The sequence below is a fragment of the Mirounga angustirostris genome, unplaced genomic scaffold (genome assembly GCF_029215605.1).
Source record: "Mirounga angustirostris isolate CCGP_5_RB_7025 unplaced genomic scaffold, mMirAng1.0.hap1 SCAF_12, whole genome shotgun sequence".
Classification (NCBI taxonomy): Eukaryota; Metazoa; Chordata; class Mammalia; order Carnivora; family Phocidae; genus Mirounga; species Mirounga angustirostris.
Window position 1 is genome coordinate 25106512 of NW_026991720.1, and position 19468 is coordinate 25125979.

The 19468-nt window shown below is 37.4% G+C and overlaps 1 protein-coding gene across 2 annotated transcripts in view; it reads left to right on the forward strand.

Moving 5' to 3' along the window:
- The window catches only part of GRM8 (glutamate metabotropic receptor 8), a 724302-nt gene extending 705146 nt beyond the window's left edge, over nucleotides 1-19156 (forward strand). For both annotated transcript variants that reach the window (XM_064575601.1, XM_064575602.1), the window contains 2 exons: nucleotides 12338-12584; nucleotides 18873-19156. In XM_064575601.1, coding sequence (XP_064431671.1) covers nucleotides 12338-12584; nucleotides 18873-18922 — 297 coding nt within the window. In that variant the 3' untranslated portion in view covers nucleotides 18923-19156. The remainder of the gene's footprint in view (nucleotides 1-12337; nucleotides 12585-18872) is intronic.
- Nucleotides 19157-19468: the final 312 nt, after the last annotated feature.

The window sequence follows — 19468 nt, forward strand, 5'->3', positions numbered from 1 at the left end:
CAGGATCTCTTTTCGAATATATATTATCTGCTTTAGCTGTATCTCACAACTTTTGATATGTTGTATCTTATTATTCAGTCCAAAATATTTTCTTTCACTGTTGGTTCTTCTTTGATTTACAAGTGATTTTGAAATGTGTTGTTTAATTTTCAATCATTTGGTGCTTTTCTTATATCTTTAGTTATTTGTCTCTATCCTAATTCTATCTTCCACCCTAATTCCACATAGTCAGATAACATACTCCAAATCTTGATCCTTTGAAATTTGTGAAGACTTTACTGGAATGCGGTTCTGTGGTAAATTTTCTCTGGGCAATTTAACAGACTATCTTTTGTTAGTTTTTGAAAATTGTTGGCTAGTATCTTTTTAAGTTTTTTCTTTTTACCGATTATATCTCTCTTCTTTTTCTGGGACTCCAGATTCATGTATGTTCAAATTTTGTATCATGTTTTATACATCTCTAATCATGTTTTCTGTGTTTTTAAATTCTTCATTACCAGCTCCATGCTTCAATATGGACATTTGCTACTGAGCTATCTTTCAGCTCACTAATATGTCTTGTATTGTATCTAATTCATTATTAAACTCATCTAGTGAATTCAATGATTACATTTTCAGTCCTATAACTTTTTTACTTTTAAAATATATATATTCCAGTGGTAAAATATAGATATTCCAGTTATCTATTTTCTTCAATATATTTCTGTTCAAGTTTTTGGAGACTTGTCTGAGAAGCCCAGTATCTAGATCACTTGTGGCATCATTTCCATCTTCTGCTTTTTTCCCCCTGGGCTTGGGTCATTTGTTCCTGGGACCTGGCATGCCTCGTTGGTAATCTTTCAGTGAATACCCAACACTGTACATTAAAAAAAAAAAAAAGTAGATGTTATAGATATTTCATTTCCCTCCAGAGAAGCTTCAACTTTCTACTAGTCAGCAATTAAAGTAGAGGCATTTCACCTTGATATAATCTGGGATTGGGATCATTTGAAGCTAGGTTTTGGGCTTTCTATGGCTAGTCTATTTTTGATATTTCTTTTATCCTGGAGGATATCTCTTCAGATATATTAATAAAAGGCCAGGATGTTTACGATTATGCATCCTAATTAATGGACCTGAATTCCAACTTTTGTTTCTCTTGCCTCATGATACAATTGCATACTCCTTATAGCTTTTTAGTCTCTCTATCTGAACTATGTTTGATATTTTTGTTTGTTTTGTTTTTTAGCCTGTTGCTCCTCACACTTAGGATTCAGCGAAGTCTCAAGAAAAAATTGGTGTAAAACATCAGGCTCACTTCTCTGTAGTACCCTGAAATCTTGGGTGCTCAAATCCTGGCTGCATTAGTAACCCTGAATTCCAGTTTTTGTCTCCCCAGCCCCATGAGATCGCTGAAAGGTCTTTCTAAAGATTTCTGCCCTCCAACACTCATACACTGAATCAGCACATTCCTTATGGATAAAAGCAATGGAGAATGCCTGGCTCACATCAAGGTTTGTGTTTTTTTGTTTTTTGTTTTCCTTCCTAGGATCTTGGCCCCTTGGGTCCTGGCTACCTTGGTTCTTCTCTGATGCCTCCAAACATCCATCCATCCTTCCTTCCTTTCTTTTTCTTTCTTTCTTTCTTTCTTTCTTTCTTTCTTTCTTTCTTTCTTTCTTTCTTTCTTTCTTTCTTTCTTTTTCTTTTCTTTCCTTTATGATTTTTTAAGTTATTCTCAGTGGGTGGCTTGGTTTGATTATAGCTACTCCTTTATAGCCAGAATCAGAAGTCCTTCATCTTTTGAGGTTTTAATTTTAATGATAAAAATAGTAACTTCTATGATATTGATTTGATACTTTTTCCGTATGCCTTATTCTTTCAAAACTTTTCAAAGATAATTAATTTTACCTCTAAGGTCTTCTTGCATTAACTCCATTAGATCTCGTTCCTTGGGTTTTTATTATTCTCCTTGTGGACTTTGATGCTTCTCTTTCATAGTATGGGTTCTCCGTGAGTATTTGCTAATTCTTGATTGTCTGTTTATCTATATTTGTAATTCCCAGTTTTCTGCCTACTGTGTTGTCCATAGCATGTGTCTGGTGGCTGAGAGATGGAGTGGTGTCCATGTGGGAAAGTGTGCTGGCAATTTGCCCCTCTGGTGGTCAGTGGTTCCATCAGGTACTTCTCTGCTCTGGCCAGTGCAAACTCAATGCTAAATATCTTTATTTAGAAAGATGAATTTATCCATCTCTTTGAGTTCATATTTCCAGCTTGATGATTCTGTTAAGTTCAACAAGATATAATCCTAAGAAAGAGCTTCTCTAGGATCGATGAAGTTTATGAGGAAAGTAGCTGACCAATAACAGCAGTCTTTAAAAAAAAAAACAAACCCTCTGAATTCTCAGTTAAGTATTAATTCAGGTGCTTTAACTGAGGTTTAACTGAGTTCCTTAATTTTTAAGAAATTTGGCCCAATTCTATAAGAAAAGGGATGTTTTTGCATTTTGGGAAGATTCAAACCATATTAATCCTGCTCTTTCACATCGCTATGAATCTATTGGAACCACTGGATGTAAAAGAAGATGGGCTTTCAAGTGAGACAAACCTCAGTTTAAACCTCAGCTGTATCTTCATGAGTTGTGGGACTTTGAAAACAGTATTTAAATTCTCCAAAATAGACCCACTCTTGAACTAATAAAAATTTGGCATAATGCTGATAATTATCCTCAATCATTAATAGATGTTGTGGTTGTAATTATTGTGTAGTTCCTAAAATCACATCAGAAATCTGAGATATTGTTGGCATGTTCAAGCACAAACGAATTACAATGACAGGACTTTTAGAACTCTTTGAGTGACATTAATTCTCCACTTGTGTTTAACGTGCGTGGGCTGCCATAACAAAGTACCGTAGATAGGATGGCTTAATATAAGTTTATTTTCTTATGGTTCTGGAGACTAGAAGTCACAGATCAAGGTGTGGACAGTATTGGTTTCTTCTGACGCCTCTCTCTCACTGGCTTTCTGATGGCTGCCTTCTTTCTGTGTCCTGGGCAGGTCTTCCCTCTGTACACTCAAATCCCTGATGTGATTGTTGATCCTCATCTCCTCTCATAAGCTCACCAGTCAGAATGGATTAGGGACCACCCTAAAGACCTCATTTTCACTCAATTACCTCTTTAAAGACTCTATTTCCAAATATTGTCCCTTAGGGTTAGGAATTTGACACATGAATTTTGGGGAGGACACAATTCAGCCATAACACCATCCCTCTTGGTTCTTACTATATAAAGTAAGACCACCAGGGGAAAAAAAAAAAAAAAAAAAAAAAGTATTTCTATAAGATCTTATGCCTTCACAAAAGTTCCTGTACTGAGATCTAATTCTTTTGGCTTTTGAAAGGGTTACATGGGAAGTATCTAGATGAGCAAAGATTTAGTACCTTTTACGAAATTATTATTGGACCCATTTCCATAATGTTACCAAATTTCCTTCAGTGATGCAACCTAAATAAAAAATTTCTCCTCTAATTTAAATTCCAGCAGAGCTTCTATCTCCAAACAATGATAACTATGGGATTCAAAATACTTTCTTTATGCCGGACTGCCAAGAAAAAATATGTATGATTATATAGCTCATAGATAAATTTTGTTCTTACAGTAATTCTTTCCTCTCCCTTGCTTTTTTCTTTAAATTCTTGTTTATTTGTTAATATTATGTTTACTATATTTTGTATCCGTTCAAATAGACACTGTTCAAATCATTATAATTAAAGGTATCTCCATTACTGCTATCCTTAATTCCGATCATGCTGTTGCAAAATGATAAAGCACTAAAAGGCAGCATGGAAGCAGGAGTCTGTGGAGGGAAACATGGAGAAAAATACCTGTAAAAGAGAAGCCAATAAACTCTCAGCAAGTAGATGCCTCATATTCATTTGCATGTCACAGCAAAAGATGCAACACCATTGTTTGAGAAATTATTTTTTATTATGTTTCTATAAATACTACTTATGTAGAATAATTGGAAATTAATGACTACATTTTAATCATGCTTACTTTAAAACATCCACCTTATAAAATGTCTATCAGACTTTAATAAAAAATAAATTACTGTATTTACTAACCCAATATTAATATCATGTATATTTAATTATAAACACTCATTATAAATCCAATATCTGTTATTCCTCTTTAGAGGATCATGAGTCTGCTTCCACTTGTCCTTTTCTACCCTTGGCAGAGTGATCTTCTACTTGTTGGTTAATGCTTTATTATTCTGTGCATCTGGTTCCCACCATTCCCAGTAAGTCCAAGGTTAAGGATTCAGACCTCACGTGTGAACCAGACCAGTTCTGCATCCATAGGTTTTGTCCTTTGATTTGACTCTTCATTTTTAACATGTGTCCTGACCAAAAGGGGTTGTGATGAGAGACTGCAAATGGGTTAGAGCAAACCATCTCTATTTCTTCTAATGAAAACACAGTGCAATGTCTCTGACCTGTGGGTGGGTCAGCAACCCTGATTTCTACCTGACAGGAGAAGCACAACCCTCACGATGGTGCCTTTTTCCCAGAATGAAACTAGACTATGAGTCTTTGAATGTGCTGACCCTAGAGTTTCCCACAAACATGAGGCATATTTCCGTATGAATATTTTGTGCCTGTGTCTCCTGTGTGCATGTGTGTGTTCTTTATTTAAAAGGCTAAAATTCAGGGCGCCTGGGTGGCTCAGTTAAGCATCTGCTTTCTGCTCAGGTCATGATCCCAGGGTCCTGAGATCAAGCCCCTTGTCAGGATCCCTGCTCGGTGGGAAGACTGCTTCTCCCTCTCCCTCTGCTCCTCCCCCCACCCCCGCTCATGCTCTCTCTCTCGTTCACTCTCACTCTCTCAAATAAATAAATAAATAAATTTTAAAAATAAAAGGCTAAAAATCTTGAGGCTGATTTTGAGAGAGCAGTACTGTTAAGTCTTACTGTGTGAGGAATGGAGGAAGATGAATAGAAGACAGGGTCAAGGTTAAGTTATGACAATAATAGGTATCACTTACTGATTACTATATGCCAGGTGCTGTGCCAATATTTTACATCGATTGTCTTCTAAAGTCCTTTGAATTATGTCTGTGGAAGCTTGTAAATACTGTGAGTGCATTATCCTGGGTTATAATGTTCTTACATTGGGGAGGGATCCAGGGTTGAGCCCAGGGCTCTCATATTCCCAAATGGAGACCATTGGCTTAATTTATATTGTCTGTTGCTAAGTTGAGAACAATACTGTCATATTTACAGTGTAGAAGAGCATCATGTTTATCCATCCAAGAGTTTCTGTCTCAGTCTAGATGTTGATTTGAGACATTTTCTATTTTTCAAGCTTTAGACTCTGATTTATTGTCTCCCTCTTGAAACTGCATGGGTCATTTCCTTTAAACGCCAAATTCAAGAGTAAGGTCCTGTACCACCTCAAGGAATGTAGCGAATATATATACCAACCAGGCAGTGTTCCTAGGTTGAGTTGGTAGCAGTGGACAAAACAGGTAAAAATCTCTGGACTCATGGAATTTTTATTCTAATTAAGGGAAATAGACAATACATAAAATTAGTAAAATATATAGACTTTTATGCTAGAAAATGTTACATGCTGAGGATTAAAATAAAGCCGAGGATTGCTGGTAGAGGGTGGGACTTATAGTACTTAATAATGTTTAGGAGAGGTCTCCCTGGAAAGGACAGGTCAGGAAAGAGCTAAAGGAAATGAAGGAGCAAGTCTTCAAATATAAAAGCCCCAAAGCAGAGGCATGGTTGGTATGTTCCAGGATCATCCAGGAGGCCAGGATGGTGGGAAGAGAATGCATGAGGGAAAGAGGCTCAGAGGACCTTGTGGGCCATTGTAGGCACACATCGAAGGGAAGTCACTGTAAAGGTTTGAGAGTAGGGATGACCTAACCTGACTTCTGAATAATGGGATTATTCTGTCTGCTGTGTTAAGATCAATCTGATGATCAGACAGAAGGGAGCAAGGGGAGAAGAAGAGAAGTCAATGGGACAGCTTTTGTGATAATCCAAATGAGAGATGATGTTGGCTAAGACCAATGTAGTTCCAGTGGGGGTAGTAGAAAATGACCTGTCTGGATAAATTCTGAGGTTGGAGTCAATAGGATTCTTCAGAGATAAAGAGTGTAAGAGAGGAGTCAAGGACAATTCCAAGGGCTTTGTCCCTTGGAAAATTAATGATAGAATTAAGATAAAGAAGATGACCAGAAGAGTAGGTTTAGGAATGAAGATGGTGTTCAGTTGCTTGTTAGTTTTACATATAAATCAGACATCCAAGGGGAGTACCCAGAAGGTGATTCGATCTCCTCAGGGAAGTCTGGAATTTGTCAGCATGTAAATAGTTTTTCAAGGCAGAGCTACCTATATTATTTGTAGGGCCCAGTGAAATATGAAAATGCAGGTCTACTTGTTCAAAAATTATGAAGAATTTCAGAACAGTGACAACAGAGCATTAAATCAAGTGTGAAGGGACTTCTAAGTGAAGGGACCTTGTGTACAGGTAGCACATTCAGGGACCCAGTCCTGGTTTAAGTCCATAATGCCAAGTGTGATGATCAAGACAGCAATGAGGACAGAGCGGCAGACAGACAGATAGATGATAGATAGATAGATAGATAGATAGATAGATAGATAGATAGATAGATAGATAGATAGATAGATAATAGATATATAGATACCTAAGGACTGAGGTCTGGGGTACATCAATATAAAAACGATACAGAGATAAGGAAGATCCCTCAGAATTGGCTGAGTAGAAGAAACCAGCAAGGTATTTGAAATAAACAAAACAGAAACAATGGTAGAATGTTTGATAGAGACTTGGTGATGGTTCACCAGCATCTAGGCTCAGGCAGAAGAGTTGAATTGTTGCCTTTGATATTTGCTGTATCCAATTGCAGGAGAATTTTATTGGAGTTTGGATGTTGCATGATCGGTTGATTTGGGGCCTTCACCACCACAAGGCAGCTGCACAATTTCTTTGTAAACTTGTCTGTTTAAAAAAAAATTTTAAATAACTTCTAGTAATGAGGTTTTGAGGTCCATTGAGTAAAGCCTGGCTGAAAAGCAGAATAAAATCCATTTCTGGATTTAGGTGCCACTTTGAGGGACACACAGATGAGGGGATAGGTAATAGAAGCAGAGAAAGACAGGCTTTAAGTGTTAACATAGCTTTCTCACTGGTCAGACTGTGTGCAAAATGGCCAAATAGAATCTGGCTGACTATAGCAAAAAGCGAGATTCAACCATCCAAGGCAAGGCAGAAATATTCAGGAGTAAATAATGAATTTGTTTCTTTTCAGATGGCACAAATCTGCCTTGGGTTTTAGGTCTCATAATAGGGTCACTTTGTTACTAAGGGGTTGAAAACTTACCAGGATGGACGTCCGAGTCTATGGAGTTCTCTGACTGACCTCTTTCCTGAAGTAATATAATCTCCTCCCTCCTCAGTTCTTCCTGGAGTTGTTAATGATTCCAGGCCATGACCAGTAGACCCTGGATGTGCACAAATGACCCCTTTGGAGAACAAGGAGTTACTAGAGTAAGTCCCAGAAAAGGTGTCATGGTAGTGTTCTCCATTGTGCCAACCCTTCCTGGCTTCTCCAGAGATCATTTAAATCTGTTTCCGTGCATCTGACTCTTTCAGGTTCAAAATGTCTATGGGGTGTGGAGGCAGAGGGAGTGACAGGCTACCAGTGGATGTAACAGAAAAGGTACTCTCCTTCTTCCAGTTATCAATATTTTAGAGTGACAGGGGGCAGAAGGTGGGGCATAAAAAAAAAAGTTGGAAAAAAGCAGATTACATTAACATATCCAGGACCATTGTCAGCATCTCTCAATGGATTTATGTTGGTTCTAAGGAGTTAATATTGTTCCCTTCTGCTTTCTGGTGAGCTGTAACTTCGATGCAGAGAGCCAGTGTGTTACTCTAGAACTGTAGCAGAGACAGTGAATATAGCCTTGACATCGGCAAGTAGTGTTGACTTTTGGGCAAAATTTTATTCTGCCTACTTTGAAGTAGGATTACAAAAGCCTTGTCCTTGACACCCTGTAGTTAGAGCATAGCAGTTAGCTATTCACGAAACAAAATTGCTTTGTGTAACTGACTCACCAGCCCCTCCCTTATCCTGGATACCTGGAAGGATGCTTTGTTAATGTCCTTTTAGATTCAAAGCCGTAGGGTAAATGATCTTTGTTGAGCTACTGCTACTTTGTACCTTTGAGGCATTTTATAAAGATTATGTCATTCCACCCTGTAACCCTTCTATGAGAAAAGTATTATTTCCCCCCAACTTCATAGGTAAGAAATTAAAGGTCAGAGAGGGAAATAAGATCACACAGCTGTCCAATTGCCGGGGAAGTTTTATTAGAGATTAGATTGTCACCTGGTGGGTTGACTTGAGGCTTTTACTGCCCACAAGGCAACTCCAGAGTTTTCTGTAAACTTCTTTATCTTAAGAACAACAACACAAAAACTATAAGCGGTGGTGTTCCTTTCTTACATGGCTCAGATAATTAGAATTTGCTATAGCTATACAAAAATCCATGAGTTTTCTGGAATCCAGTGCTCATTTTCAATCTTCTGATATAATTTCTACATTTATTTTTAAATATGGGAGATATTTGGAATGCAAGAATCAATGACGCTGAAGATTTAGTTTCTCTAGAGTGAGAACAGGTGGCGTTTTTATTTCTTTGTGTGTTTTGCCATTGTTGCTTTCACTGGGGTTATGTATATATGACTTTCTCATTTCATTAAATATTCAAAGATGAAGTTCAAAAATTTAGTTTACTAACACTGCAATGCCTTGTAACAAATTCTGGGCCACTGTAAGTTTTTGGATTTTAGGTAGTTTTGTACAGATGCTTTTTCCGTATTAACTTCACATGAAAATTTTTCAGAAGCTGTTTTAAGAGAGCACATAAGTAAAATCGGCCTTTTGGTGTAATTTGAAAGCATAGTGTCTGATGGAGAGCTTGGACACTAAGCATAGTACTGTCTAATCCTCATGTCTTTGTTATTACATCTTCCATTGAGTTGGTTTGCCTAAAAGATAGACTGCAGTAACGTATTTAATATGGAAACTAGCAATCCAAAACCTTCTTCATGCCTAATATTTAGCAAGATCAAATTATTATATATTACAGAAATGATTCTGAATCAGGGAAGAAAATTACCATTTATATGTATGGTAGCAGAAAAAATTTACAAGGCTTTAAAATAGAAAGGTAATTATGTATTATTTAGACTAGTAGTATACATTTTAGCAAGACCAACAGATTAAGATTTATGAAAAGAATCCAGCTAATCAGTGTGGGTGTTCCCATCATTTCATGTCAGTTTGACCGCTAGAGGTTTTTTGTTGTTGTTGTTGGTTTGTTGTTTGTTTTTTAAGCTAAATTGAGTTGGCAGGGTCTGACTGGGACAAAACTGATGGTTACCTATTTGAGTGGCTTTGGGATATTTCTGTCTGTGGTTTGCATTCGGGGGTATTGTTTCCCTACTTTAATGTCCTTTCTCTATAGCCTATTTTCTACATAGGCTTCCTGCAGAAATGCTAACTGGAGAGTAAGTAGAAATTTAGAGAGGATTAACTAACACTTTGAAGTTTATAAGTATTCATAATAATAAGCTGCTGAAAAGTAGATGGCCAAGCTTAGGGGGATTTGAAGGCACATATCCTTATTTTATCAGGACTTTCTTAATTGTAGATCCTTGGTTCTCTCAAATTTAACATGGATTTCACTTATTGACAGGAGAGGTCGGGACGTGTAATAATTTATCACTTTGCGGAGGAATGTACTTGAATCATGTCTCTATTGAAGCTAATATGCATGAGCCCAACCTAGAATCTGGATTCATACCTCATCACTTTTTGTTTCTTAAAAAGTCTTCTACCCTATGTTGTAGCCATTGCTGATGTCCAATTGACAGAATGGCAAAATTTGGAAGGCATGTTCTGTATGATTTGTGTAAATCAGATCTTGTGGAAACCTGCTCTTCTTGAAGATCTTTATATACCTAAGAATAATGAGCAGTTTTTTAGTGGTTTTTGTATGTAGAATCTTGTATAGTTTCTTAGAGGTTTATAAGGAAAAGAATGTAGGTTACAGGCTCTCAGGAAGTTTAAACCCTACTTGTGCATTTCATAATTTACTACAAAGGTCATAATAAATCACAGTTGTAATTACATATAAGTCACAGTTATAATTACGTAGTTATGCATTGGTAAGTGCTCCAGTGTACTGATTTTTCAATGCATTAGTGCTTAGAAGTAAAATAAGACACCATTATAACATTATCATTAAGGTAAGAGTTATCATGGAGGACTTCCTGGAGGAAGTGAACTTTGAAACAAACCCATCTATATCTCCTTGTTGAAGGGTATTCCTATACTCACAATGAGGTCTTATGCAAAGGACAGCCTTGGTGGTAGATGAACAGTAAACTCAGTAACCAGCTTGGTGTGATTTCATAGACAAGGATAGTCTCTTAGTACTAGTGCCTGAAGTTCTTCTCATCGTTTGGACAGTTCTTTACCTCACAGCTTTGCCCTCTGTTAAGAGAAGTGCTGATTCAGGTACTTACCTTTGAAGGTGAATGTTTTTTGATCCCTTATTTAAAAGGATACAATTAGTTTGGGTCCTGGGGATTGCCTGATACAATGTGACAACTTTACATTTTCAGAAATATTGTTAGAGTGAACAGATATTAATGAGGATCCTAGATAGGAGGAAGGGAACCTCTAAGAGCTTCTTTGTGGCCTCAGTATTCCAAGTTATTTGGGGGAAATTATACTTTGAGCTCAGGACATGAAAACTGGAAGTAGGTCAGAGGTTTTTATTTTTGAAGATGTGATATATACCTACAAGGGAATATTATTCATTCTTAAAAAAGAAGGAAATCCCACCATTGGCATCCACACGGATGAATCTGGAGGACACAATGCTAAGTGAAATTAGCCAGACACAGAAAGACAAATACTGCATGATCCACTTATATGTAGAACCTTAAAACAGTCAGACTCATCAAAGCGGAGGGTAGAACAGTGTTTGCCAGGGGGAGGGGAAGGAGGAAATGGAGAGATGCTGGTCAAAACCCATGCAGTTTCAGTTACGCATGGATGACTTCTGGGGATCTAATATGCAGCATGGCAACTGTAGTTTACAATACTGTGCTATAGACTGGGAATTCACTAAGCCGGTAGATCTTAAGCATTCTCAGCACAAAAACATAAAAAGAAACAATGAAAGAAAGTGGTAACTAGGTGAGGTGATGGATATGTTAATTACTTGAGAACAAAGATCATTTCACAGTATAGTTGTTTATCAAAACATTGAGTTGTACACCCTAAATACGCAATTTCTGTTTTTCAGTTATAACTCAGTAACACTGAGAAATTAAAAAGAAGAAGATTAAAAAGCTATCATGTCTGTTTTCATACCATAATGAAAAAGCCAAAGTGATTTTAGGTTTGGCTTTTTCAGCTTGTTGACCCCTAGGTTCTAGGAAGAAGAATCTTCCAGAGAGACTGCTCTTTTTAAGTACCACAGCAGTCAATTTCAGTGCGTTAAGTGTAAGGAATGAGCATAGGAGGAGAATTTTCAAAATGCAGAATGCCAGAACACTATGCCCAGAGGGCATATTTAAATTTTGGAGGAGAGTCATGGATTTTGTAAAAGCACCCGTGTTTATTTTGATATGATGTCGCCACTGGGAAACCCTCTGGAATTGTCCTTGGGGTGGGGGGTGATATTAAAAAATCAAGCCTGTATGGAATGCTCATGAGGTTTATCAGGTTTGATAGCTGAAATTAAGTCCTGATGTGAAGATGCAAATGCCAGCATTAGTCAAGCAATGGTGGGCAATAGTGATGTTCTGGATGTTCACTCCCACTCATTTCCACTCTAACCTTCTAGGCTGAGTTTATTGTTAAAAGAATTACACTTGACCCTCTAATACCTCTTTGAAGAAGGGATGTGTGGCATAAAATGTTACTCTTTGGCCGGAATGGTTTGGGTTCCCTTTCTTATATATGTTTAATTATAAACTAAAAGGGAAACTAAACTTCATCAGCTTAGTTGTTTGTGTTTGTTTTAAGGAATCAGGCTCCATAAACAAGACAACTTTACCCATATTTGCAGGTAGGGATAAAGAATTGCTTGACTGTTACTAAGGGCAATTTCTCTAAGTACCTTCTCATGCACCCTGAGCAGAGAAGCTGCGGTCGTTACAGAAAATGGTTGTGCTGTTTGCTTGATGTTAGATCAGGCTCACCAACACTGATTCTTTCTTTTCTCCTCCCCTCAGATGTACATCCAGACAACGACACTTACTGTCTCCATGAGTTTAAGTGCTTCGGTGTCTCTGGGCATGCTGTATATGCCCAAGGTTTATATTATAATTTTTCATCCAGAGCAGAACGTTCAAAAACGCAAGAGGAGCTTCAAGGCCGTGGTAACGGCTGCCACCATGCAAAGCAAACTGATCCAGAAAGGAAATGACAGACCAAATGGAGAGGTGAAAAGTGAACTCTGTGAGAGTCTTGAAACCAACAGTAAGTCACCTGTAGACTTTCCGATGGTCGAGAGCGGGAGCACTTCCTAATAGATGTACGTTGAACATTCTTCTTCTAGTCTTGGGGACCGTGCTACATGGTTTCAGGGGCATGGTGCTACTCACACACCATGAGACCATCATGGCATGAGAACCATTTGGTTAGAACCAAACGATTTCAAGGCGAGTGGCTCTTCTCCTGAGCATGACCGTGCACGCAAAATCTCTTCTACAAAGTATGAGCCTCGTGGCTCCCTTTTGAGGCATTACCAAGCATCTGAAGCTTGGAACCATCTTCTATGTGTAGAATTATCTTTTAGCACTTAGGAACTACTCTCCAATCTCTGTTAGTTCAACTTTGGTTGTTCTCTACTGGTTTTATTGGTTGCTCAAAGATCTTAAATAAGTGATATGGTACATAGGTATTTAGGGAAGTAAGAAAACTAGTGGGTTAACATGTTAGGTTAAATCATAGTTAATACTTATTTCCCCCAAGTGGCCCCTTCTTGGATATATTAAGATAGTTAGAGCTCTTCTGTGAAAACCTCATGACCCTGAAAATAGGGTCCTTCCTATCAGCCACCGAACCACTTGTCCCCTCCTCACTCACCTTCCTCTTCTCTGTAGTCACCCCTGAAGGAGCACACGATAACAACACACCAGTACCAAGCTAATCCAGTAGAGTTTAACTGGTCCATTTTGGTATCTATGGAAGAATAGCAAATAGGTTGAAGATCTGTATTGTAAAATACTGGATAGCTGAGTAGAGTGAAAAAAACATACGATCTTTACATTACTGGTTTCTGTAGATGGATCAAAAAGATATGAAAGCCAAGGTTCTTGCATTAGACCTCAGGCTTCCTGTTTTTGGGAAATATAACATACCTATTTAATAATTAAGGATAAAACCCTATGCAAAAATACTCTTCCTCTCAGATTCCTCCCAGCAGGCTGTATTCCCTATTCTCTGTACTTCTGACATGAAATACAGGGAAGATTAAGTGTGGATTTTATCTGATATAATTATTATAACATAAACCTTTTCTTACATCAAGATTTCTAGATGAACATTGTCTATTCTAATGCCCCATACGCAGAAATGGCCTTAGAAGATAAGTATTAATGAAGCTTACTGACTACAACCACTATTAGACTTCTTGGAATTATTGGTCAGATTTTCTGGGAAGATTGCCTTCAGCTCACTCATAACCAAATTTAGTGACTTGCTCATAAGGAAGCCTTTTAAGAATTCCACAAACACTCCCCACATGTTCACCTTTCCGCAAACATGAAACCCTGAAAAACTGTGAGAGAAGTCACAATAAAGACAGGTTTTGGTAACAAATCATTATAATCATTTCTGATTATAGGTAAGCAATTTAGTAATAATGGGCCTATTTGGTCTTTTAGCAAAAGATGCACTGTAACTACCTACTATCAAAGGTGTCAGAGTTCAGTGCGTGTGATTCGAGGGCAGAATTTTATCTGTGTTTTTCTACCTCAAAAGCATCAGTGCAGACAGTTAAAACCTGTTGTAGGATGCCGGCAAACTGCTCTTGGCTGCTATTGGCGTTTCTCACTACGACTCACCAGAGCCTATAGTTGGACTTGTTTTTTAGCAACAGTCTAGAAAACCTGATGTAATATGGTTGCAAATGGGAACAACCAAACAGACATTGAAATAAATACTAGTCAGCCCAGACTCACTTCTGGAAAGTGTAAGAGAAAAAAAATCAATAAATTTTCCCACCCTTTAAAAAAAAAATAAATAGGTTCCCTGAAAAGGAATAGTCCCAGTACTGATAAAGACTAATCCCATATTTAATAGAAGTCTCATAGGCTTTGTTTTCCTTCTATTATTTTCTGTTGATATTGAAGTAGAAGTTCTATAGCAAGAATGCATTTCCCTATTTCCTCTGAAATAAGAATGAAAGATCATAAATGTGGGGCCCCTATGGGAGGTAAGCCTATATTATGCTGTAGGAGTCAGGTGCCCACTTTTGGAAGGTGAAAGAAAGTTCAAGAGGTCAATCAAGATTAAGCCGATTACTACCTGAAAGATGGTTAAATTGTACTTTGGCAACTTTAGTATATTCATCTTTTAAGTAGTTTGGATTTGGATAAATTGGGTCCAGATGAGTGATTATAGTTGACACACTCAGGAGAGACAGTGCATGAAATCTTCACACATCCTTCTGCCATCCCACTGCAGGAACCACTGTTGATCTTCGTTCACTTGCATCACCAGGGATCGTGGACTCCCTGCGTCCCTGTTACCTTTTTTTTTTTTTTTTAAGATTTTATTTATTTATTTAACAGAGAGAGATAGCAAGAGCAGGAACACAAGCAGGGGGAGTGGGAGAGGGAGAAGCGGGCTTCCCGCCGAGCAGGGAGCCCTATGCGGGGCTCGATCCCAGGACCCTGGGACCTTGACCTGAGCCGAAGGCAGACACTTAACGACTGAGCCACCCAGGCGCGCGCGTCCCTGTTACCTTGACTACACGTATCAGTGGTTTTGAGGCGAGAGTCTTCTAAAATCACATTCCCTACAAGTATCAATAACCCTAATAACTTAAATGCAATATTTTTCTTCTAAAATGTGTCTTATGTCTTTAGAAGTAGAACTGAATATTGGAAAAGCCTTTGTCCTTCAGCTGTCTGTACCTAGAACTGTGCCTCCTCAGATTTTTTTTCCCCAAAGATTTATTTATTAATTCTGGAGAGAGAGGGAGAACTGGAGCGAGGGAAGGGGCAGAGGGGGAGGGGGAGAGAATCCTCAAGCAGACTCTGCGCTGAGCAGGGAGCCCGAGGTGGGGCTCTACCCCAGGACTCCAAAATCATGACCCTAGCCGAAATCAAGAGTTGACCGCTCAACAGACTGAGCCACCCAGGCACCCCGTGCCTCCTCAGACTTAAAATGCCTCCTCTGGGGATGGGTGGAATCTGTTCTCAGTAAATCGAGGTCTGGTTAATCCACTGGAACAACATCCATGTTGCTGCATTCTCATACCTTCTGCTACTGGACTTGTGACAAGTGACCATTACAGTGACACGGGAGAAAGTGTTTTGTAAACTACATACCACCATATAAATAAGGTAGAAGTGTCATTGCTGCCTTGAAAATGTAGATTGCTCTGTCATTAATAGAAAATACTTAAAATTCAAAAACTAGTGTTTTAGCATCCCTCTTTCTTCTTCTTTTTAATATGTGAAGGATTTGGGTAATTATGGCTGCCATTCCATTGTTGTGGGATTTTTTTTTTTTTTTCTGACCAATTAGCAATGTATTTATGATGTACATGCAATGCTTTTCCTTTGTGGCCATGGAGCTCTCTAAGTCCATTACCCTTAGAAACTTTCATCTTAAAGATTACTTGCTAATGCCAGAAATTCTGGCCACATATTTAAGGCTTTAAAGCTTCAAAATCTCCACAGAATAAATGTGAGTAATGTGAGGCTGGAAGGGAGACCAATGAGTCCATGTTCATTACTGAATTTGCAGAGTGCTACATTTCACATAAAAAAAGGTCAAGTGTTGTTTCATAAAAGTGTGTGGAAAGGGAGTTAGAAACAAAGTTGACGCATATGAATTTATCAACTGTACCCAATTAACGAATGCTGTAACATGGTATTCCTTAAGCAGTGTTCATGAATAATTCATGAAAACAGCTGCTGCTAAAGGTGGGAACTGCTTTCACTAGCTCATGAACACAGCGTGGTGTCCACGAGGCAATTCACTATTGCTGTGTTCCAAAACGGATCATCACAGAATTCTATTCATCGCCGCGGTAAAAACTCCCTAGCAGAACACATGTGCATCTCTGATATATTTCACTCTGTAATACTTCCAGGATAAAGATCCTCGCAAGGCTTCTGCCTTTCACAGTTTGTCCCTCATCACTGTTTTCCCATTGACTAAATCATCCGTGTCCATAGCCTTGCATCCCTTTTTCTTAGAAAAATTAAGATGACTTTCCTTTTGTAAATTATAGTCAGAGTTCACAGTAGCATTCTACCATCTTTTTCCCCAGGGATAACTTTGAAGAGTTCAAAAAATGAAGTATGAATCTTTAATTAGCTATAGAGTCTCGAAGTTGGAATGATCCTTGAATGGTCTGATCCAAATCACCTTCTGTTAAATTGACATCTTCTGAATATCATCTTCCTCAAGGTCTTTTTTGGCTCTTGTTCTGTTTCCACCATAATTTTTCTTTCCAGCTATCTCCGAACTTGATAAATATTTCCTACATTTTTAGCTACTGTTGAAGATATTGAATAGGGCAGGGCATTGAGCCATCATTTTTAAGCGTTGTTTTTCTAACTCTTATGACAGTTTTTCTTCATCTTTCTTCAAAGACTATATGAAAATCCTTCAAAAAGATAGTTGAAGTACAGATTTTGCTTTCTTACAGGGAATTTAGAGGTATATGAGAGCATTATATATTTAGAAATTTTAAAAAAACTTTTTAAAAAAGTACACAAGCACAAAAATCATTGTGTTTCACTTCACACCAAATGGAGTATCACGGATATTTAGCCTTGTGGAAGGGGTGATTAGGAAAGTAGGATTCCATATTCATTCTGCCACACACAGCTGCTCCCCCACAAACCTACTCCTCCTCCATCCTCACAAAACCCCAAATGTTGTGGATTTTGGACTAGCGATGAAACTGAGGCCCAGTGACTTGGTTCACAGATCTTTTTCTAAACTCATTTTGTAGGGAACAGAATGTAATTTAAAACCAGGTCTAAAACCTACTTCCTTTCCATGTGCCACAATAATAACCCTTCTGGAAGTGTGAACAATGGAGATAAGAGAAGCAGATATGTCAGCTATTTTTGGCATGAAGCTCATAATAGTCAATGAAATCAAAAATAGTAAAAACATGTATGATTAGTACTTCCTTAGACTCTGCATTTATTTTTGTAATTGTGAACTTTATGTGATCTCAGCCTCAGGTAAGATCTTGTCCAGTCAATTATGATGTTGATGTGAACTGAAATGGAATGAGTCTGATTGCCAGTCCTATGCTTCCAGATGAGGAGCTTTATAATTTGCGTATTTAATATTCAAAAACTAAATAATTACCTAAAAATCTGTTTCGTTATGAATTGGGTTTATGTAGTGAAATACATACATGTTTAGCATTTTTCCATATTTTTTTCTTATGATTATGCATTCCGGAATTCCGCCTAAAAATAGGACATCACATTTGAATTTTAGAACAGAGATTTATTCCATCACATCTTTCAGAAAAACCAAAGGAATTATTTGGATTTAAGTGTACATTCTTGGAAAATTCAAGCATGAGTATAAATTTGACTTAGAATACTTTGTTATTCATATCTTTCTAATAATCTTACAATAATAAGTTTTACTTTATAGTGAGTTGGTACCAGAACAATTAAATATATATTTCCTTCTTTGAGTCTTTGTTTTTAAACATCTTCATTTGTATCCTTTGATTGAAACCAGAGCATAAATATGTATTGGCAATATACATATTTACAAATATTCTACATACTTCATATTTTACTACGTTCACTTCTACAGTGTAAAAGTATTATTCGTTTTTAAGGGGTGCATGGGTGGCTCAGTCGGTTAAGGGTCCAACTCTTAATTTCAGCTCAGGTCATGATCTCAGGGTCATGAGACCGAGCCCCACATCATGCTCTGCACTGGGTGTGGAGTCTGCTTAAGATTCTCTCTCTCTCTCCCTCTCCCTCCACCCCTTTCTTCTCTCTCTCTCTCTCTACCCCACTCTCTAAAAAAATAAAGAAAGAATAATAATAAATAAAAATATTATTTGTTTTTAAGTGGAAAACACTCATTCTCAAAGCACAACTAGTTATAATTACTTACCTGTTTTGGGTTATCAAATCAGACTCAAAGAATTGAGGTCTTTAACTTAGGTTGTAAAAAAATATTTTTTGTCTTTTGCAGGATAGATAATCTATGTGTTCTTTCATTTTTCATATTGTGTATCTTTGTTAGTCAAAACACACATTTAAATTGAATTTCACCTAAATTTATTATAATTAGACCTTTTCCATTTTTGGTTTCTGCTAAATACTATAGACAAGACTAGTGGTTTTACAGATTAAAACTGTTGGTGCATTATTATTCCTGTTATCTCTGAATTCCTACTACATGGTTTAAAAAATAAGTAACATGTTGTAAAAATGGAACATCATAAAAATAGTGATTATAGGATTTGAATTTTAAAATCATTTTAGCAAAATAATTTATTTTGATGTGCTATTAATTTGTTTTAATTTGTCTTAACAGCTTCCTCTACTAAGACAACATATATCAGCTACAGCAATCATTCAATCTGAAACAGGGAAATGGTACAATATGAAGACATCTGGTATGTGATCTTAAACAATAAATATGACACCACCAAAACTCACTCCTGGAGATCTCTGTAGACTACAGTCAATCAAATCAATAGTCAATCTTGTAAGGAACACAAAGTAGCCATGAGCCAAAATATCAGTAACAGAGTGAAAAAAAAACCCATTTTATACAGTACAACCAATGAGTGTCAAGCTAAAGTCTTGCTTACTCATAAGCAGTTAAAAAAAATCACAAAAGGAAAACTAATGTTAGCTTGTGAAAAAAAAATGCTGTTGAAATAAACCATGTCTGATGTTATTCTTGTAAGTATTTTTCTGTGATTGTGAGAACTCCCATTCCTGTCCCACCTTGTTCAACTTGTATAAGACAATGAGTCTGTTTCTTGTAATGGCTGACCGGATTGAAGCCCTGGGTTGTGCTAAAAATAAATGCAATGGTTGACGCATGCAAATTTTTATACAAATAATTTATTTCTAATAATAAAGGAATGTTTTGCAAATGTTGAGAGTTGTTTCTCGTTCCAG